Genomic DNA, 23737 nt, shown 5'->3' with positions numbered 1-23737 from the left:
AAAGGTAATATGTAACAGCAGCAGAATGGTAATAGTGGCAGACAGGGAGGAAGTAAGCATCCATTAAATACAGTAGAGAACCCAAAGTCTGCTGAAAGGCATTCCCGTTAGACTCAGATGCAACAAGGACATATGCAGTGGCAGAATGTGCAATAATATGTGCTATAGCTGGCAAGAAGTATAAATTTTTGTAGGACAAAGAGGTGCAGGATAAGTAACTAGTAGAGACTCATAATTGAGACAGCATAAGAAGATTCCTGGTAGCTTCCAACACTGTTGCCAGCTTTAAAATGTGAATTGCTAATGGTTGCAAGCAAAAATAGCAGCCACCTACAAATCTATGACAATGATGATGTGTTGCCATAGAGATGTTTGGAAAATCACATTACTCTAATGGTTGATGTAGGCGCATGTAGCTGACACGCCCAGCCTATTGCAGCTGTCAGGGATCACTTTTTGTAAACTCAACTATAATGTATCAGAAGTGATAGACCCCACCATGCTGTCTGTTGCATGGTATGGGAGTTAATGATGTAAGGTCACTGGGGTAAGTGGAGACAGATTTTCAAGTGGATGTAGTTCAGTTTAAATAGTGCATGGAAATAATGCCTCATGTAAGCAGGAGTTACAGCATGATCCTAGAACTGGACCTTTTGTATCTACATCATGCCAAAATTGACCTTCATCCACATTAGGTGGAATTAATGAGAAAACATTTCAATTAGGAGAACCTGTTGCCAGTGTAGAACTGTTGCAAGGTGTGTCTTCATATTCGGCAATCTGATTAAATTGCATACAAAAACACTAAGGCTTGATTCACATTATTTTGTGTTAGGTAGCATCAAAAGTTTTTCTGGGTGAGTGTGGAGCCAGACTTAGCTGTCAATATGATGTGTTACATTCAATGACCTGTATTTGTAAAAGGACTACAGTAAGTGTATAGGAGAGAGATGGGGGAAGGTAGTACCCACAAATCTAGATACTTTTGGCACTGAGCAGATAAAATTGAGTTAGTAACAAGTTTGGACATTCTGGAGTACACAGAGAGTGTATACCATGAGCAGCCACTTGCTACCGCTAAGACTGCATTACATAAGAAGGTGGAGCACATGCAAGCGGACGAGTTATTGTTGGAGTTCGACGACTTGGTTTTTCCTTGGGGCTCGTTCCCAGTGATGTCTAGCAGCTGTCTGATGGCATAATAGAAGAGAGCAATGGTCCATGGGGCAGAAGTTGTGGTTGTGCCCAATAAGTCTATGAAAGTCCTAAGGAGTACAGGTTCTGCTGTGATTACCGTCATCTTAATAGTAAAACATGGCAGATGCATACCCCTTACCCAACATCACTGAGACCACAATAACTTGGGGTAGTGCCAGCATTTCTGTACCATGGGCTTAAGAAGTGGATACCATTAATTCAAGACAGCATTCTCGGTACCCTGAGGTATGGGTGGATGCCATTTGGGTTGAAGAATGCTCCTGCAATGTTTCAGTGATTGTTGGATTGAATACTGAGGGGACTGAAGCCTTGTTGATGCCCAGTATACCTAGACAATATAAATGTGGTCCCAAAGTCACGGACGAACACAGGCAAGGCTGAGAGAGATTGTGGACAGCACATCTGAGGTTAAGTATGGAAAAGTGTCATTTTGGTTTGGAGGAAGTATGTTTTGGGGGCGTGTGATCAGTAAAGATGGGGCAAAAATGGAGCCAAGACTGGCATAGGCGGCACAAGATTTCCTATTTCCTATGTCAAGTAAAGACCTGCAATCATTTTTCACAACTCGCAAATGATAATGGGAAACTTGTGAGGGAGTTTGCAGATATAGCATGACTACTCATGCAGCTGTTGCAGAAAGATATAAATTCATTGGACGGAGGAACATCAGGGCATATTTGAGAAGTTGAAAAAAGTTTTAACGTCAAGTCCAGTTTTAATTTTTCCAGATTTTCAGAAGGGGTTTGTGCTTTCTTGTGAAGCGTCTAACCACACTTTGGTGTGTGTCCTGAGTCAAGAGAGCATGGTGAGGAGCATCCTGTGGCTTACACATTGAGACATCTTAACAGAACAGAGGAAATATATTCTACCATCCAGAAAAAGATGCTTAGTTTGATAAATTGAGTCATGTATTTTTAGTGTTGTCTTTACGGGAAGAAATTTAATGTAGTGACTGTCCACACCATTCTAGAATTGTTACTGGGGTTAAAAGATCCATCCAGCAGACTAACAAGGTGGGCTTTAAGATTCAGTGAGTTTGATTAAAGAAACACAGACGTGCAGATGCTTTGAGTTGAAAACTAGCAATAGCAAAGTACTGGGTCATTGTCTTGCTGAAAGCAAACAGTGCAGAACACTGACTGTGACTGCAGGCTATACAAAATGCAATCACACTTCAGCATGTGTGATGGTCTGTTGTGTAAGGTGACTAGGTTAGGGAGGTGGGTAGTGGGTGCCAGCTAAATTGAAGGAGGAAGTCCTGAGAGAGGTGCATGATCATGTGTTACATAGTCATTGAGGGTGCAGAACAACAAACTGGAACATGGGTAAGAGATACTGATGGAAGGGACGAAAGGAAGATGTGAATCAGTATGTGAGATGATGTGTGCAGTGTGCACCGTGTGTGCACTTGAGTCATAAACAAATACCATTACAGAGACTGCCAGAAGTTTCAAAGCCATTTGAAATAATTGTTGTGGAGGTGTTAGGATCACTTAAGCAAACTCCAGCAAGGAACCATTTTGTGTACACAACAATAAATCAGTTTTCTCAGTATGTTTAGACGATTGCTAAGCTGAACCAGCAAGCAGTTACAGTCTAAAAAGCAAACAACTGGATACTTATGTTTGGGGTGCTGGGGATGATGATTACAATGTGTGTGTGTGTGTGTTTGTTTGTTTCACCCAAAGTCAAACGGTAGGGGGATGGGAACATTGAATGATCAGAAGGATGTTAATCTGTTGACTGCTACAGATGTGCTCTTTGCATTCCATGTTGACAAGGACGGGTTCTCGGCAGTTGGACTGACTTTTTGAAACCATGTATAAAGTGATGTATGTTGAAGTCCCAGTGATCACAGCCAGCAGCCATTCACCCATGGGTCCCTTGTTATGTGTGGGGGGGAAAAAAAAAAATCTAAATTTGCGTGATGCTCTACACATCCAAGAAAAGAATGGTACATAGTCTGGCTGTGTAGGGTAAGATTAAGGGACAGTTCTCACATGCAGGAAGTTGTGGATTAAAATATTGTCAGGCGCTTTGACACTTTTTTTATTTTTATATCATTACTGAAATGACTTGGTTCATTTTTTATTCAATTAATTGATTTAAATGTATTTTTTAAAATTCATATTCCTTCATCATGTCATTATAACCATCATATTAACCTTTTCATCTGCTTTCATTTTTTCTTCCTCTCAGTCTTTTTCCACTTGGAATCTTTGTTCAAGCAATTTTAATTACTTTCATGTATTACTTTCAATTTAATTTCTTCCATTTGATAATTCTACATTCTCATCTATGTTACTGCTTCCATTATTTCTATTTCCGTTTTTGCTTCAATTTTATTTTACTGGTAATCCCATATTTTGTTTAAATCTTCATCTGCCTTATTTTGTTCATAGTGCAATAAGGTTGTATGTTACGATGTTTGTATGAGAATTAGTGTCCAAAAAAAATGTATATCTTGGAACAAAAAATACCTTTTTGATACCACTGAAGAAGCAATATAAATAGAATATTTTGTCTTTTGTTTTTTAATGAATAGATTGACATTTTTCACTGTTTAAATATTGTGATCGATAAATAAGAAAAATTAAATACACATGCACAAAGATTCCAAGTGAAAAATGAGAGGAAAAGAAGAGAGCACTTTAAAATCATTAATATGGTTATTAAAACAACATGACAAAGGAACATAAATAAAAAATCATCAATAAAATTTAAAAATAAAAAACTTAAAAGCACCAGATGAGATCTGGACACACAATTTTTTGTGTATGATGACGGAACCTTAACCATTGTGCTACAGAAAACCTGTAGAGAATCATGCAAAATTCGAAAATTATTTATTTATTTATTTTTATTGTTTAATTTTTCCCTGCCAGTTACTAGCAAATGAGGACCTACTATGGTGGATGGTTGCTGGGTGTGATATCTGGGACTCTAACATACATCACTGTATAGACTGTTTCAAAAAGTTGATCGCATCAATGTGGATCTCTCCTGGTGTGTGAGGCTTTGTTGTCGCAGTACTGCTTGCAAATGTTGCTATCTATGCTGAGAGATGGTGTTCTGGCTGTTATGAAATACTTATCATCCAGTTTTAAGAAAACTACTTGGTGAAAAAATTTGCACATCTTAAAAGTCTAATACCTTTACTCAATAAAGAACTGAATTTCTTTTTGTTATTCACCATAGTTACTGTGCTGCATCAAATTCAGTAAGGCATTCCAAGAAATTTTAAAGAGTTTGCAGAGGTAAAAACACATTACATAAACTATGTGTATGGTCGATTTTAGCTCATAATTGCTATGTCAAAGAAGCAAATATGTTTTGTGATAAATACTTGAAAATTTTTTATTCATTCATTTATGGACATTACTCAACTGTAGCAGTCAAACAGTCAGTAGGATTGGATGCATAAACAGTTCAACAGGGTTTAGGGAACACCCAGAGACCACAATTAAAAATGTTCTCAACATCCAGGAGCAGTGGAGCATGACGAGTTAACCAGTCCACAGCTGTCAAAGGGTAGCTACTATATAAATAATGACTCAAACACATATCTCTAATTTGTTGTGTTGGCATACAATTCAATGGTCCATGATAAAAAAAGGATTTCTCCATATGAGGTAGTATATGGCAGGAAATGCCATCACCATCTGTTATAATTAAGGTAAGAAGGAGCAAGGACGGAGAGTCTGTCTATGATTTAACAAGAATGATGTGAGGAATATGGAATTGGATGCTGAAGGTATACACAAAGGCACTTGAAGGACAGGAGGAAGCTGTGAAACACAGAGGGAGCTTACCATGTTACAGGGTAGGGCAGTGGGTAATATTATTGAGCCCTCACACATCGAAGGGTAAGGCTAAGAAATTGTTATGAGGTGTCAAGGACCATACCAATTGGTAGAAACCACATCACCAGTGAACAATGGGCAACAGTTGCCAGTGAGGTCAACAACAGTGAATTTTGATACCTCTGACCGTTCCAAGACACTCCAAAGTTGATCCCAGGAGTGTTAAGAATGGAACCTGAGGAGGACACAAGGAAGAATAGGTGGAGGAGTGGACATGAGAATGTGAATGGATCTGTTGGGGAGATGGCTGGGGAAGTTTCTGCTGGGAAATGTGGGAAGTTGCATACAGCTTATGAAATATTATGGGAACAGATATAGCAAGCAGTGGAAGTGATGTAGCATTCACTATGTTGATGGACGAGGGGTTGGATAGACAATGGGGAAAGAACAACATATGCCAGTGACATCAGAGGATTGAACAGGACAGCAGGTGACATAACAGGGCCAATCTTCCATCTAGAAGCCATGTTTATGGGAATTATACAGTTGAACATGAGACAGCTGCAGTTGTACAGGCCAGACAAACCACTAGAGTCAGTCCTGATGCATAATCTGACCTTCTTTAATAATACACTGAAACCAGACCTGATCAATTCCTGAACCAATCACTAGCTACACAAGAAGAATGGATTTCAGCAAACAGTTGATGCAGCATGTTAAGCAATTCAGGAAAGGGGAACGATGAGTGAATGTAACCTTGTGCATCACAATACCTAGTTCTGTTGTGAATCTGACTCTGCTGTGCATAGCCTTCATCCATCTGAGACAGAGAACTGTCCATCAACTTGATCTACCAGTGGTACACAGTCTGGTAGACTGGATCCCAAGAGCAGGACCAAGAGTAAATGTTGAATTCTGTAGTGTGAATGTTGATGAAAAATGAATTCCCTAGTATGTAGAAGGATATACTTCCATGGAAATAGCCATCAACATTTGTAAAGAGAAATGCCAAAGGCACATGCCTGGCAGGATATAAAACAGAGTCAACTGCTGTGTGCCAAACTGGACACGTGTACAATGTGTGGACCAAGGCTTGAACTGCCTCAGATTTGCTCGGTGCTTCTTAGATGTACTTAATACAGTGCAAAATTTCATTTAACATTGCAGGGCAGCATTTTTTGGTTTGCGTGAATTTCTACAGTGCGGCAGAATCATGGTTTACTCTTCACTATTGTTCTTGGTATAAATGAAATTCACAGGTCCACTGGCTGTTTGCACAAAAAGAGGCAGACTAGCAAGCTATCATTACAAGCCTTTAAAGATGAATGGAAATGACAGAAGAGAAGGGGTCCAGGTCTTGTTGAATGGCCAGCAGTGTGGAATGCTGACAGGGACTGCAAGCTATACAAAATGTAATCCCAGTTCAGTATGTATGATGGTCTATTGTGTAAGATAACTAAATTGTGGAGGTGGGTAGTGATGCCAGCTAAGCTGAAGGAGGATGTCCTGGGAAGAGGCACATGGTCATACATTATCTGGTTCTGGATGGTGCAGAGGAGCAAGCTGAAGAGTGGCTGAGAGATATTGGTGGAAGGGACAAAAGGGAGATGTGGATTGGTATGTGTGAAACTGTGTGGAGTGGGCTGAAAATGATGATTCCAGACAAAGGGACAAATTTTATGTCAGACTTGATGAAGGAATTATGTTACTTGTTACATGGGAAGAAACTGAAAACTAGTCCATTCCACCCACAGCCAAACGGTAGGATGGAGTGGGTGCATTGTATGTTTAGAAGGATGTTAAGCTACCATGTGAATGCACACCATAATGGCTGAGACACATATCTCTGATTTGACATGTTGGCATACAATTCAAAGGTCCATGCTAATAAAATAAGAACTTCCAATATCTATTACATGATATACAATTGCATATCCAATGAGTATCACAGATTTGCTATAGAATGACATTACAACACCATGCAGAAGGAAATTAAAAATTTAGTTGACAGTGAAAGAGCAAAAAATTACAATGACCAACAAGCATGATTCATTACTCTGTACATCAGTAAGCACATATTTGTGATTTATGGGACACATTTAAAAAGAAAATTCTGACAAAACACACTGTCCGTTTCCCTGAACTGAATGGTGATAAAGAAGACACGAAGTATTACAAGGCTAGTTTTATAAAGGTTTGGGGACACTGCCAATCTTACATATGTTTTCAAGACCATTTATTGTTTCACTTGAAAATGCCCTTATGCATGTGCAGGTGGAACTGATTGATGCCAATGTTATTCCCACTTAAAAGACATATTCTTTTACGTTGAAACTGTCCATGAGGGCTACATTGTTTTCCTTGGGAAGAGTTTCCATGCCTCCATAATGAAATTGCAAACACAATAAAATACTCTGATCAACATATGTGTATGAAAGACTTTTTTAGATTGTAAAACTAAGTAAGTCACGATTACATGGCAACCAGAGTGTGAAAAGATGTAAAATGATCTAAGCCTGTCAATATGCTGATAGTTTTCATTACATAAAAATTATATTATGTCTTCAGTGAACCACAAATAATTAAATAACGCTGAAAATGTGTTTTTTTGTGATTTATGTTGCTGAGAAATGTCAAATCAAGTCATATGTAATGCAACTGCGTTGCTGTTTAAATGCTGCACTCTTGCAGTTTCCCCCCCTTTCTCCTCCTCACGCTCATACAGCGTGACATGGTGATGGGAGAAGTGTGCAGCCAGGAAAGACAACAACAGCACTGCTGTCCTTGATGTAAAACATATAGGCATGATGCAATGGGTTTCCCAGAGAAACTAATGGAATATTCAGTTGGGCAAGAATCAGCAACTTAATAGAGTAACAGGAAGTTTAGTAAGTGTGATTTGTAGGTTAAATGCAGTCTTTGAACCTTGTGGGTTAAGCTGCCAGACACTCTGCAAATGTGATACGCTGTTGCAGATTGGTCTTAAGTGAGACATGGGGAACTGAGTGTTTCTGTGGAGAGGGGCAGTGTTGTGCTGCTGCCACTTTATTGGCAAATGTGTTAGAATATGTTGTGAAGTATTGCAGCAGCTGCTGGTAGATGATGAGCACAGGGTGCTGTCTTCCTGGTATAGCAGCAGAGCTGTTGAATTACTGCAAGATAAGCAAGGCTCTCTTGGTGAAACATGCCAGCGTAGTGGTAATGCATGGTTCTTGCAGTACAGGCAAGAGAATTTCTTACCAATGGGTTCCTGTAGTGTTTCTGAGAATGTGACATTGGCATTACAGGTGCAATGCTATCTTGTATAAATAGCTGTCATTTTGGTAGCAGATTCATTTGCAGGCCAGCAGTTCTACCAGGACATGGGGGTTAGGGGGCTACAGCAGATGAGAAGATCACATGGGGCCACCAGCAGCAGTCAAGAATTCTGGGGCCTACAGCAATACAAGTCTCCTGCATGAAGTCCACCTTCCAGACCTACAAGTGCCAATGGCACAGTGGGCCATCACAGGCTCATTCTATTGGCAAGTCAGACTCCTACTCAGGTAGCAGCGGGTCATACTGCATGCAAAGTAGCCGTCTTTCACCACTGCAGTGTGTGCTCCACAGGCTGCATGCCCATGGCTGCTGCGATTCAGTCATTCATCGCAGATCTGGCTACCATAGCAAGATTCCTGAATATCTTGGCGTGATGCTAATGCAAGGTGTGATACAACTCATGCAGTGGGGTCACATGCCACGGACTTAGCACAGACATCAATGTAGATGGGTACATATGTTGCAGTCAGCTGGCTAGAAGTTGGTTCTTACCTTGCCAGTCAACTGGATCTCCCAATGCAGAGTGGGGGCAGGGTTGCTAGTCTGCACTGATGTAGCATGAATGAACCAGTAAAATGAAGTGTTAATTTCATCAGCCAAATCACACAGGACCTTCAGTGGCTTGCTATCCCGTCTCAACCCTCTGCCGCCTGCTGTCCCGAATCACAGCCACCTCTCCATCCAAAGAGTCAGTGATAAAGGTATAAGAACTTCTAGCTGCGTACTAAATATGTATTCTGGATTGTTAATGTTGGGACAAAATGAATGTAATTGGCCCCTTTCACTAGTTTTCCTGCTTGTATGAATTTAGGGCGATAGATTGTCTGCTTTTACAGCTACTTTCATGTGTTACTTGTTAGCTGCTTCTTTAATATCTGATGTGAGCCTCTTCCTACCAGATCAGTTTAAGTGTAATCCATGCATTGTAGAACTAGTTTTTCCCTAACTATTTATGTCAAGATGTCATAAGTTTTTAAACTTCACACAGAAGTGCTATAATTTTTGATACATTTGTCGAATTTCATTATACATCAGTCCATCAAGTCAAATCTCATCAGTGCATGCCTGTCTTCAAATATTTTGACTTTACTCCCATGGTGTTTTATTTTTTGTGTGGCTGCAGAACTGTTCTTTGTAGATTTTGTGTTTGTTTTTGGAAGTCCACTTTTACATCTGATTTTTAACACAGCAGTACTGTCTTCTACATTCTCAGACACAAACTTTTTAGTGATTATATTTTGAATGTGTGAAGAGCTTGTTTAGGATCTACTATTGTTCATTTTTTTCTTAATTTCCCTTCTTTGCTTAGATGTGAGCTAAATGTTTTGAAACACTTATTATCATCCACTGCTGGTCCCCAGAATTTTGGACCTGTGTTCTAGAGCAGCACATTTCATTAGTAACATTTCAGTATCCATTTTGCAACACTTGAATTATTGAACCTTTGTCTCTGATAATGTTTAAATACTTTTTTTCACTTGTTTCTGTTACACAAGCATCGTATGACCATGGTTAGCCCACAGTTACCAATTTTGTGTTAACTTTGCAACAGTTTTTGTGTAACCATTATTTACAACATTGGTATTGGAACCCTTTATGACTTTTCTGTGACACAACTTGCAGTTATTACAACTTTTTACTTCATTTTCATCAGTTACATTGCAGCAACTTACACCTACTAGCCTGATTGGTGCTATCTTGAAATGATAAAAAAAATTATAGAAATTGTTAAATAACAGCCAATCCCAGTGCAAAATGATAATGGGGAATTTTACCACAAAATTATGGCAAAAACTAAAGAATAATTCATCAGTGAGAAATTTTGACTACGATAAAAAAAATTAAAAAATAAATTAATTAATTAAAAAAACCCAGAGTTTATACAATGAAGGATTCACTGATAATGACAACATGTTAGTCCATAACACATTCTTCTAGAAGTATTTGAGAAATATAAGATTTTATTTAAGAATACAAAAATCCTAGAAACAGAGATTACACTGATATAGGTGTTGTTCTGAAGGTCAGTGGTTAGCTCCATCGCAACACCTAATGCATGTGAAAGTACTCGTATTTGACAATGCACTTCCAGCCAGTGTGGCCAGGCACCAACTGGCTACAGAATTTTTTTGAGTATAAACCATCGCTAAAAGCTATGGAGGTAGGTATTTGAAAATGCTCAGTCTGGTTTGATTTTCCATACACAAATGGGTGACCTAAAGTAAGTAACATGGCCCAATGGCTGTTTGAAAAATTACACTTGAAGAAATTGGATCTAACAGGCTATCAATGTATGACTTACAGATCACTGTATTTCAAACTGGCTGATGATCAGACATGGTTACAGAGAATGATGGCCACAAATGAATCAGCCAACTTCTTGCACTCAAATAGTGAATTCAGAAACATTACAATTAGCCACTCTTGTCTTGGTTTGTGAATGGTAAGTATGCTCAATGTTCCTTTTAAGTACCACATATGCATTTTCAACAAACATTAGTGCCTTTAGGTACTGCATTACAAACAAAATGTGGGAGGGAACAAAATAACAGACATTTAAATGAAGACACTGGACTGGAAAATGTATGAATAGACTTGAAGAAAATACCTCATCATATGACACCCATACACAGTTTTGAAGGATAAGTTACATACAAAGGCCAGCCTCAAACATGGAAAACCTGTGCTTCCACAGACCATCACAAACACAACTGTCCAGTAATTGTAGAAAAGCAGAGAATATAAGAAAAACAAACATCTAACTTGGCTAACCTTAATATTAATCACACTGAGTCTGACACCAAACTCTTCAGTCTGAAGTCTTTATGCACCAGAAATAGGTATTTTGGCAATGCAGAACTCACGACAACATATGCCACTGACACTTCTAGTTATGGGGCCATAATTATTATAGTTTTAGCACAGGCCACAGTAACAGATCATGCACTGGGGGCAAAGAACAACCAAATTAATTTTCCTGATACTATGGTTTTAACAAGATTGAATAATTACCATGCTTAACAGAAAAAAGAAGGATTTAAAATAGACAAGCTGTGGGTTTTAATGCTACATAAAGCAAAAAACAGCAACTCTTCTCCACTAAGAGCTCCATAACACATGTCAATGTGACTCCATGATCTTGGGCAGTGGTCTGATGACTTCACAAAACAACCATTGTGTGTGTGGATGCATATAAACAGTTCAGCTTGCTGAACTTGCTTAAGTCTGAGATTGCTCCCTGAGACTTTATAGCCTCTGATGATGCCTCCAGCACTGAGAGACAAAATGTTAGGCAGAGAAATATTCTCTGGACTACAGCCTTGAACCCACATAAGAAAAAGTGCCAGTAATGCAGATACCACCTGTGAAAGCCTGCATTATGGGTAGGGTGACCAGACATCCAGATAAATCCTGATGTGTCCTCCTGTTTAGGCAGAGAAATATTCTCTGGACTACAGCCTTGAACCCACATAAGAAAAAGTGCCAGTAATGCAGATACCACCTGTGAAAGCCTGCATTATGGGTAGGGTGACCAGACATCCAGATAAATCCTGATGTGTCCTCCTGTTTATCTCTTTGTCCAGGGTTGGGGCAGATTTTTACATTGCCCTCCTTTTTTGCAAAGGGGGCTGTAATAAAATTATATTTGCAATGATTCCCATTCTGTTGCTCTTTTCCTAAAATACCTTATCCACAGATGGCAGTAGGACTATTGATTTTATTGATTTTTCACTACTGATCATGGATCCATTCATAAACAAGTGAATATATCAATTATTTAAAATTTCCATTCCATATTTGCAGTGCCAGATTCACATTGGCTTGGCTTGGAATTATAGGTTTTATGTCATGTACTCAGTACTCAGGTGCAAGTGATTTGCTGTTTACTGTAAAAGAATGGGTTTTATAAAATATCTGACAGTGCCTGAACGCACGTGTACATTCTCAGATGTTCTTTCTTACAAACACCCTGCCTTCAAGAAGTGGAGAACTGAATTAGAAGCAGAATGTAAAATATGTGGAGCTGGAACTTATGTATCAGTGGCCAATAAAACTACGAAATAGTGAAACATTATTTTATTGTTATGGTTTTATTCATGGCTTCTTAGCCATTCAATTTATTTATGTTCAGAAAACTGAATGAGAAAAATTGGCAATAAAATTCTCCAGTTCTGCATAGCATACATAAACATCATTTAATTTATTTAAATACTATAAAATAAAATGCTTGTCACTGTGTCACTGAACTATTTTAAATTTCTTTCACTGGGTGGCCAAGATCTCGAACATCATATTACCATTCAGAAGCACAAGGAAAATCTTAAAGCTTGTAGTGCAGTGTCTAGGATAGACACATTATTTCAGCAACAGCACTCTACTTCTGCTTTAAGTCACCAAATTCTTGTTGGAGAAGGAGCACTAGCATTCCATAACATTAGGCATCATTCTAGCTATAGGTCAATGGATTGCACGACAAAATTAAATGAAGCTATTTATTTTATTCAGATGTTGCTAAAAAGATCTCCCTAGCCACAACAAAAGCTCAAAGCACTATGAACAATGTAATTACCACTTGTGCCTTGAATGTAACCATGGAAGCTTTGAGCGGCATATCTTGTTTTGGTGTCTCAATTTATGGAAGTAACCATGGCAATATAAAAATGTTCCCCCTATTATTCAATATTTTGACTACAAACAATGTGATTTAAAAACAAAAGTAACTGAGCTACAATCTACTTCAAATGAAATATCTGGACTGTCACACAGTATATTACAGAAACACTACAACATTTGGATATTGGTAATAAGTGAGGGTATAAATGGCAAGGAAGGGAAGAATATTTACAGCAGATTAAAGATATCTTTGAACAATGAGATTTTAATCACTGTAGGATATCCAATTTACTCTGTTAGAATGGAACAGTTACACTGTGTGAATTTGATGAGGTAATTTAAAAATCAGTTCTGTCTCACATGAAAACTAGGTGGTTGTCTTTTTCACAAGCCACTGAAAGGGTACTGGAAATGTATCCTGCTCAAAATCTTACTTTCTGTCTGAAAGCAGCTAAAGACACTAAATGTTTTGTTTCAGTTGTTTGAGAATAGGTTAAGTGAAGCCTACTTCTGGCATTTGCATTCACTGACATCTGTCTTCAATTCAAATATTCTGCAACTAGAAAAGAAGGACACTTCTATGCTTGAAGTGACTAAAATTTTAGATTCTGTTTGTGAGGTTCTTCAGGACTGATTAAATGAAAAATTCATTTGCCTGAAGGTTAAACAGATGGTAGAAATCACAACAGAAGAAGGCTTTGAGAAAGAAGTTTAACTTTTTATGGAGGAAGCTATGTAGCAGTATCAGTTGTACCATGAATATTTAAAATGGTGGCTCTGAATGTTTGATGACTTTTCCTGTTTCAAATGCATGAAAAAGCCTTTTGGATTTGCAACACAGATGTAAAGCTTCTGAAGTTGATGACGTAAAATGTTTCGACCAATTCTGTAATTTTTGGCAGTTTCTGAAATGGAACAGTAATTATCCTGAATCTAGTAAGTTGTCTTGTATTAAAAAATGGGCCAAGTATTTTTGTGAAAGTAAGGCAGTTGATTGTCATTCATAATTGTTAAAATTTGCTGAATAATTTTTCAGTATAACAGGGCACAATGCAAATGCAGAAAGAGTATTTTATCTCATTTACAACACAGTAGACTGATGACAGGGATAGGGTGAATCTTGAATCTGTTTAAGGTATGTTGATGGTCCAGTATGATTCAAAAGAATTTTCCTGTGTATCTTTTTACAGATATCCACTAGGCAAGCCTACACTTCTACAGAAAACTGGATCTTCAGAGAAGTACCAATAAAAGTTGAGGAATGTGTGTTATGTCTACTAATTAATTCATTTATTAAATTTGACTGTATATTTCCATGTGTCCTCTTTCTTCTAACTTTGTCCTCCTTTTTGAAGGTGTTTGTCTTCTTTTTTTATATGTCTGCATCTGTTCACCCTAATTATAGGCCAGTTTCTCTGCTCACATCATTGTAAAAATAATGCAATCAATCATAAAAGACAGAGTAATGACTTAACTAAACAGACACAAACTTCTTAGTGAAGCACCATTTGGCTTCTGAAGTAGCAGAAGTACAATATCTTGCATAACAGAATTCACAAAATTGGTGTTCGAAGCTCTCAATAGGGATGACTGTGTTACAAACACAGATCTAGTCCTGTCCAAATCTTTTGACATCATTGACCACAAAATACTACTAAACAAATTAGAAGTGTTACGTATAAGAGAAATAGCTAATGATTGGTTTCATTCCTCTTTAGAAAATACAGTGCAAAGGTAGGGATAGTCCACACTTCAGACGACACCTAGTTGAGAAAGCCCTCAAGGATGTGTACACATGGGCATTATGCAATAAATTAACAGTGAACATTAAAGAAACAAAAAGCATAAATCCAAAGTACTATAGCTGATTCCCCAATTAATCCAAAGATTTTTCTGTGAATTATCACTTCATTCACCTCAGGTAATGACTTTTGTAAGTGAAAAATGTTGAGTAGCATTGTGGTTTGGAGTTCATGTTAAACTGTAGGTACCCCTATAACTGCTGTGTAATGATGGAGGAAGGCAAGATAACGCCCAGTAAAACTATGTGGTCCTGAAACCAATCTTTGGCTTCTGGACAGCTTTACCTTCACCTGTAATGACACAGACAAATATTAAGGTGTTGTGGGTATGAAGAAGACAAAAGAAAAGAAAATCTCAAATGAAAAAACAAAATTATTTTAGAGGATGTGAGACTCTCAAGCACATAATAATAAGAACATGATAGAATAATCTGAACTAAAGAAAATTAATTGACAAGGGACGTGAAAAATACAATGACAACAGAGGTATGCATAGCAAATCCTCATTCATATCGTAGTCTCAAAGGTGCAGGTCAAACACAGGATGAGAGAACATCTAGGAATTGTAAATTGCTATAGCTATGTTGGAAATGAACCAGAGCTCCAAGTGCTCATAGAAAGCAGAGAAGCAGGTACTGAAAGCTGACTAACGTCAGAGGTAAGTTCAGCCAAAATTTTTACCAAGGATGTAAGAGTGTTCTGAAAGGATAAATTAAATTCTGTTGATGGTGGCATGTCTGTTGCCATTTTCAAGGAAAATTTCAGCCTCATTTTGAATACATACCCAACTCATAAAGTTATAGGTTGGGGAGACCTCAGTCTATCCTCAGTATGTTGGCAAAATTACATGTTTATAGTTGGTGGTAGGCACAAAACATCATCTACAATTTTACTAAATGGCTGCTCCAAAAATTATTTCGAGCAATTAGTTCAAGAGCCCACTCAAAGTATAAATGGTTGCAATAACACACTACACTTCTTAGAAACAAACAATCCTGAGCAAATAGAGAGCATCATGACAAACACAGAAATTTGTAACTATAAGTTGGTTGTAGTACATAATATCCAAATCCACTAAAAATAAGTGTTAAATATATCTGTTTAAAGAAAGCATACAAAAATTTGCTTAATGGTTACTGAGAGACAGCCAGCATTCCTTCTAAACTAGCTATGTAAGTGTAGACCAAGTGTGACTCACATTCAGAGAAATGGTATTGACAGTGATCGACAGATTTATAACAAATAAATTAATAAGAGAGGGAATTGAGCCCCCACAGTATACAACACTGGCCAGAAAACTGTGACAAAAGCAATTTTGTTGACTCCCACATACACAGGGAAAACTGACCATCATAATAAAATATGGGAAATTAGAGCTCACACAGAATGATTTATGTGTTAATTTTTCCCACATGCTGTTCAAGAGTGGAAAAGTCAAGAAATTGTCTCAAAGGAGTTTTATGAATCCTCTGTCAAGCACTTTGGTGTGAACTGCAGAGTATGTCTTTTGGAAGTAGGAAGATAATGCAGTAACTGTAAAAAGGAGAAAATTGTATAAGCATTCAACGATTTCATTAAATGACTGAAGGAAAGTAATATGAAGAAACTTGCTAAATCATTTAGAGAATGTCTTTGAAAGGAGACAATCTCCCAAAATTGGAACAATGCTGTAATTCACAAGAAGAGAGGCACGTAAGACATAAAAAGCATACATCCATCAGTTACCTTGTCTCTAATATGGAAGATATTCACTAATGTAAGATCCTTACCAAGTGCTTAGAAAAAAGCACTGCACTTGAATCAAGCAAACGGCCAATTTGGAATTGAAGATGTTATAACTTTTAATCACCAATAATTGTGTGGATATTCAAACACACTCACTTAGAAACAATAGCTGATTACATGATAACAACTCAGTATCTCTTATTTGACTGCCGTGCCGTGACATGCGGCCGGCGCCGTTTGTAGCTAGGTGGCGCTCCCGCGGTCAGCCGAGTTGCGGAGCGCCTCTATCGCCGTTTGCGCGTACTGTCGTGGCGGCACTGTTAAATGTCGTGGCACTGTCACAACACTTTCCCCCCCTTGAAAAAAAAAACACTCACTTCCTTGGAGACATGGACAGTGCAGGGACATCCATGGTCTCTTGTGAGGACCTGAGAAGATCCCACGGAGAGACACGAGAGTATGGTCGAAAATGTCGAGGACGGAAGCTCGTGCATGGAACGTGCCTCCTGGACGAGATGATGGGTGAAAACTCCGGAGCAGCATCCATAGATGTCGTGGGCCTGGGGGTGTGCTCCAGTGAGATGGGTCCCGGAGAAGGCGGCGGCGCGACTGGGGCCGGTTCCGGCGTACTCGGAAGCGGTAGCGACGTCGGCTGCATCAACACATATGATAGATCAGCAGCAGCGACAGGACTAGCTTCTCAGGCTGGTGGAGGCGAAGGACAACAAATGGAAACTTCGAGGAGGCATCAATCAACAGTAGCCAATAAGTACCGAGGAAGGGGTGGGCAACGTCAGCGTGCACCCGTTCCAATGGCTGCGCCAGATCAGGCCACGGAGAGGGCATTGTACGAGGTGCAGCCAGTTGTTGAGCACACTGACCACACGCAGCAACCATGTGGGTGATGTCTGAATCAATACCGGGCCAATAAACGTGCCTGCAGGCCAGGGACTTGGTTCGAGAAATACCCCAATGGCCTTCATGCAACAGTTTGGGAACATCTTTGCGAAGAGAGGCTGGCCCCACGACCCGTGGAGATGCGCCATCCATAGCCAGAAGAACAATACCATCATGAACAGACGGACGAAGGCGCAAGGCATGGTAGTTGTGAAGGGGATCCGATGCCCGACCCTTGGTCCTGTCCGGCCAACCCTATTGAACAAAACTGATCACCTGACGCAGGACTGGGTCCCGTGCAGTAGCCAACGCAACCTGCGAACCTGTAAGTGGAAAACCCTCAACCGCACAACGTTCTTCCTCATCAATGTGGAAACAGAGTAGTTCATCACAATCGAAAACAGGGTCGGGGCCCATCGGCAATCGCGACAATGCGTCAGCTTTGGCGTGCTTGGCCGTGGGGTGATAGTGAATCTCATAGTGAAAACGAGACAAGTATAAGGCCCAATGTTGCAGGCGGTGAGCTGCCTTATCCGGAAGCAACGCCGATGGGCTGAACAGAGAGACCAGCGGCTTGTGGTTGGTGATGAGGTGAAACTTAGAACCATACAAAAAAACGCTGAACTTTTTTAGAGCATAAATGATAGCGAGTGCCTCCTTTTGGATTTGAGAGTAATGCCATTGTGCATCATTGAGGGTCTTGGAAGCATAGGCGATGGGTCGTTCCAACCCATCCTCATACCAATGGGCGAGAACAGCCCCTATGCCATACTGTGACGCGTCAGTCGCCAGAACCAAGTGCTGACCCGGACGGAATGTGGCAAGACAAGGTGCCGACTGCAAATGAGCCTTCAGGCAGACAAAAGCCTGCTCACACTTGTCGGACCAACAGAAAGGGACGTTTTTGCGTAACAGCTGATGCAGAGGATGAGCTACCGCCACCGCGGATGGAATGAATTTGTGATAATAAGCAATCTTGCCTAGAAACACCTGAAGTTCTTTGACCGTAGACGGCCAGGGTAGAGCGTTAATGGCCGCAACGTGCTGACGTAGAGGACGTATACCCTCATGGGACAAGTAGAAACCAAGATACACAATGGAGGGTTGGAAGAACTGGGACTTGTCCAGATTGCACCTCAACCCAGCCGAATGCAAAACCCGAAACAGTGAACGCAAATTGCGAAGGTGCTCCTCAGTGGAGGCCCCCATGACAACAATGTCATCCAGATAGTTTATGCAGCCAGGAACGGAAGCCATGCGCTGTTCCAAAAACTGCTGAAAAATGGCCGGCGCGCTAGCGACGCCAAATGGTAACCGCTGGTACTGATACAACCCACAAGGAATGTTGATGACGAGAAATTCCTTGGAAGAAGCATCCAACGGCAACTCATGGTATGCCTCTGATAAGTCAAATTTGGAAAAGATCTGGCCCCCAGCGAGCTTGGTAAATAACTCCTCAGGACAGGGAAGAGGATAAGTGCCAATGAGACTCTGAGCATTGACAGTGGCTTTAAAATCACCAAACAATTGCAGACTCCTGTTTGGTTTAGAAACCACCACGATTGGTGATGCCCATTCGCTGGAGGTAACAGGAAGGAGAATCCCAGAAGCTGCTAACCTGTCTATCTCAGCCTTGACGGGTGCACGCAATGCCACCGGAATAGGGCGTGCCCGGAAAAATTTAGGGCGAGCTGTAGGTTTAAGAGTAATGTGGGCTTCAAAATCCTTGGCACGACCCAGACCAGCAGAGAACATGGACGAAAATTCCGAACACAATCCATCCAGCTGTTGATATGGAATATCCTCAGATATGAGGTGCACATCATCATCAATGGAGAACCTGAACAACTGGAAAGCATCATAACTGAACAGGTTTTCAGTGCCGGGCATGATCCACCACATAAAACGTGAGGGACCTAACAACAGACTTGTAGGCAGTGGAAGCATCAAACTGGCCAATGATAGGAATTTTTTGGTTATTATAAGTTCTCAGATTTCGCGTAACTGGAGACAAGGGAGGAGAGCCCAAATCCAAATACTTGCGAGAATTAATGAGAGTTACTGCAGAGCCAGTGTCCACTTGCATGTGAATGTCTTTATCCAGAACATGAACAGTAAAAAACAACTTATTTGTTTGAGAAAGCACACAGTTAACATCCATGTACGATGCCTCGTCCTTGTCGAAAGGAACTTTAGGGGACTGACACACAGAAGCAATGTGGCCTTTTTTCCTACATGAATTACACGTGGCCTAATGTTTTGGACACGCGGCCCTGTCATGCTGTACGAAACAACATGGACAAGAAGGAAGTGCGGAACGAACCTGCTTCTGTGGTTGCTGTTTTCGCTGCGAGCGTTGCGGCCCAACGCGATGTTGTTTACGCGAGTGAACCGCCACCAAATCTTCGTTCTCCTGTGAAACAGGCAAATTATCTGTGTCGAAAGTTGACTGTACAGCGCCTACATCACACCATGCGTCTATTTGCGCGCCAGCAGCGTGAGGCACTTCAAAGGATTGAACGATGCTTAGAACTTCCGACAACGACACGTTTGGCAGTTGTAGGGCACGTTGCCGAACTTCTTTATCAGGAGCAAGCCGTAGAATAGCATCCCTAACCATTGAATCAGCATAAGACTCATGATGAGTGTCCGTGACAAACTGACATTTCCTACTCAGACCGTGTAGTTCTGCCGCCCAAGCCCGGTAAGATTGATGGGGTTGTTTACGACACCGGTAGAACACCAAGCGGGCGGCAATGACATGGGTGTTTTTTCGGTAATAGACAATAAGTCACACATTTCTTGGAAGGACAGAGAGGCAGATTCCCGCAGAGGGGCTAACTGAGATAGCAGCTGATAGATCCGTGGGGAAATCCAAGATAGAAATAACGACTTACACATAGGAGCATTGACAACGCTGAAAGCCAAGAAGTGTTACCGCAAATGCTTCTATGCTTCTCATAATCCTCCCAGTCTTCAGCGGCCTCGTCGTAAGGAGGGAATGGAAGCGGAGAAGAGGAAGACAGACGATGAGTAAGCAACATCGACAACGCCTGAATAGCAGCCGTCAGCTGTGTTTGTTGTGCCTGAATAACAGCCGTCAGCTGTGTTTGTTGTTCAATGAACGCTTGCATAAGCTGTTCCATGTCTGCCCCGTCACGAACACACAAATCCACAACGCAGTGAAAATATCCCGACCTCATCGCCAAAAAGTGTTATAACCTTTAATCACCAATAATTGCATGGATATTCAAACACACTCACTTAGAAACAATAGCTGGTTACATGATAACAACTCAGTATCTCTTATTCGACTGCCATGCCGTGACATGCGGCCGGCACCGTTCGTAGCTAGGTGGCGCTACCGCGCTCAGCCGAGTTGCGGAGCGCCTCTATCGCCGTTTGCGTGTACTGTCATGGCTGCACTGTTAAATGTCGTGGCACTGTCACAACAGAAGAGGTCAGTAGAACAAAGTGGAACCCTCAATTTGGTAAGGATTGGCCTGATCACACTACCTGTTTGTTTTACAATGAATGCTGGTAATAAGTAGTTTCAAATGTTCTGCTAGATACTGCTGCCTACTATGTATATTATTGTTTTGTTGCATTTATGATCTTGTCTTTGAATTTAACCGAACATATAACATGCAATAACTCAAAATACACTCTTATGGGTTTGCACTTTCTTCTGCTGACCCCTTGAATTACAAAAGGGATCAATAAGTACGAATGACCACTTTGACTAGAATTCACAGTTTTGAGAAAGCTTTGAACTCACCAACTGAGAAACAAGGTCTTTATTACATTGGTATACTGAAGACAATGTTCATACATCAACACTACGGCTGCACTTAGACATTATCAGTGTAGTGGTAACAGACTGCGCTAACTAAAAATTCTTGGTTTAATGTGGAGTGCTATGGGGAACAGAAAATTTATTCAGAAGTCTACAGAAGACAATTAAACTAATTTTTGAAGAAAAACAGAGACATGACAGGGAACTTACTAAGGCAAGGAAAAGAGAGTATATCAGTCATGAAAGAAATTAGGATGAAATAGAAAATACCACAGAATCCAAAAGATTCTTCAAGAGCATCAGTATGTTAAAACAGAAAATTTAAAAATGACAATATTATGAAAAGGATAGACTGCTACTCATCACGTAGCAGAAATTCTGAGTCTGACATCAGCAGCCAGAGACAGTGGTCATTTGCGTGAATTTATTGTCTAATTCAGAAGAAGGCTTTTTGGCTGACACCTGACTTTCTTAGCAGTCTTTTTATTGTGCCTGCCTGCAACTCAACATTTCCACTATACCATGAGCAGCAGCCTGTCCTTTTCATAATATTGTTATTATTACATCTTTAATTTCCCATTGTTTAATAATGCACTAAATTTTACTAACATAACTTCTCCAAAGCAATGAATTTAATCTTGGCACCTTGTTAAGCTCTGAAAACTCCATAAAATCCAAAATTGATCCACAAACTGAAAAGGCCAATGGGTGTTAATTATTGACTTATAACTGTTTTCAAAACCAAATATCAATTCAATTTTGACAACGCATGCAATTCAACATCCAAAATTTTTTTAAGAAATGGCCACAGCAGTAATGTGATCTGGAGATGGTTGATGTGCCAGTAGAAAGAGGTTACCTGTATTCAGTACAATAATTGTGATTTTGTTGGCTGCATAAACTAATCACATTAGATTTCTCCATCACAGCACAATATTGTACTTTACAATTATTATTTCTAGATGGAACTGAAAATTAATCTGAGCATATATGTGCAATAAAATGTTGGTACAAACCTTCCCATCTGGAGACTGAACAGATTGAGGTTCTGATTCATATTTTGTTACCAACCACTTCAGCAAGTTGACACATGCTGTGAGACGGAAATCATTTTTAAATGCTGTTTTCTCTTCTGCCTGGCATATATTGTAACATCGAGGAAACAATGTTTCTGAGACACCGTCTTCGCAAAACCATTGCATTTGTTGTAGAAAACTGCACAGTCCAACCTTTATTTGAGAGATATGTAATTATTTGATAAATCTAATATAAATGTCATGAAAATTACTACACATATCATCAAATTATGTTTAACAAAATATTTTCTGTAACCCAGAGAATTTAATCTCTTTCTTTTGATTTTAACTTAATGGATTTACTGAAAATGTATAATTATTCTGTTCTGCTCCTGTAGGTATAATTATTTTTCATTGTTGATGTATTTTATAAATTTTCTTCAGGACAGTAAAGCTATCCTCTGCGTTAACACAAAAATATAAGTAATATGTATTGTTTCATATAGCCGCTTGGACTGCTTGAGGTGCGTCAGCCTAAATTTACACCAGAACATTATTTCTCATCACCTGGTTTCATACTGAGACATAACAATCCTTGACTTTTGAGGCCCTTAGTCCATTATTTGTAAATAAGACATCATGGGTACAAAAATATTAATCCTACTTCAAAATTTTCATTTTTTTTTCAAAATTATGTATCACCTATGGTATTATTACCAAGTAGTGTCTGGAAATTACACAGTTTCAACAAAATACTAAACAGAAAGTTTACTGCACGAGAGAATTTACACTGGTTGTGAACAAAGTATACTAAGAAGCTTTCACTGGTCACTTATGACTGAAGTGAGTTTTCAGATATGGAAACCTTAATCTCCAGTGACTTGTCATAAATTAATTTATTACATTTGTTACTACAACTACCATTACATTAGTTTGTGAGTATTCTCACTGCATCTGATAAGAATGAGTGTCCTGTCTGTCAGTTCATCCAAAGATTTGAGGGTCAATCCTCAGCCAGACCTAGGACTTTAATGTCACATCTTTGACAACAAACAATGACATGTTGATGTGGTTAATGCCAAGTATCAACACATTTTGAACTAAGTGTTAAACTCTATAGGCCATGTATGACAGTCCTACGTTCAGAGGGAGGCAAAGATGGGCCACCTCCAATAGGACTGTATCTACTACAGTCTACTACAGTAATGCAGTGTTCAAATTAGTTTTGGGGTGATGGCAGGCAGCATTACCTCTTCACATGGTACTTAGCAATAACAAAACAGTTAAATATCCTTTGATTCTGCAAAGCTGACTGAGTGGCAGGTTTTGTACATGCATGTCTGCTTGTTGGAAGGAAGTTAGTCAGTCAGTTTTCATCCTTAACTATGTGCTTCTCTGGTGATTAGTGCCTCTTCTGTATGGTAAAAATTTGATGATAAAAACAACAAATGAAAATTGGGCCGGTTTGAGTAGACCTCTCATAATGAGAGTTCCAAACAAACTTAATTACGTATATAGACAGTTCATCCATTTCAGGAACTGAGAATC

At 39.7% G+C, this 23737-nt stretch overlaps 1 protein-coding gene across 1 annotated transcript in view; it reads right to left on the bottom strand.

Annotated features, from left to right (window-relative positions):
- Window positions 1-23737, bottom strand: part of LOC124777331 (tubulin glycylase 3A-like) — a 166580-nt gene that overhangs the window by 118907 nt on the left and 23936 nt on the right. Inside the window, exon 4 of the mRNA XM_047252692.1 lies at window positions 22190-22402. Within this exon, the coding sequence (XP_047108648.1) occupies window positions 22190-22402 (213 nt within the window). The remainder of the gene's footprint in view (window positions 1-22189; window positions 22403-23737) is intronic.

This window comes from Schistocerca piceifrons, chromosome 2 (assembly GCF_021461385.2).
Source record: "Schistocerca piceifrons isolate TAMUIC-IGC-003096 chromosome 2, iqSchPice1.1, whole genome shotgun sequence".
NCBI lineage: Eukaryota > Metazoa > Arthropoda > Insecta > Orthoptera > Acrididae > Schistocerca > Schistocerca piceifrons.
Note: the sequence above shows the minus strand (reverse complement) of the source record. Positions and strands in the feature narration are given on the sequence as shown.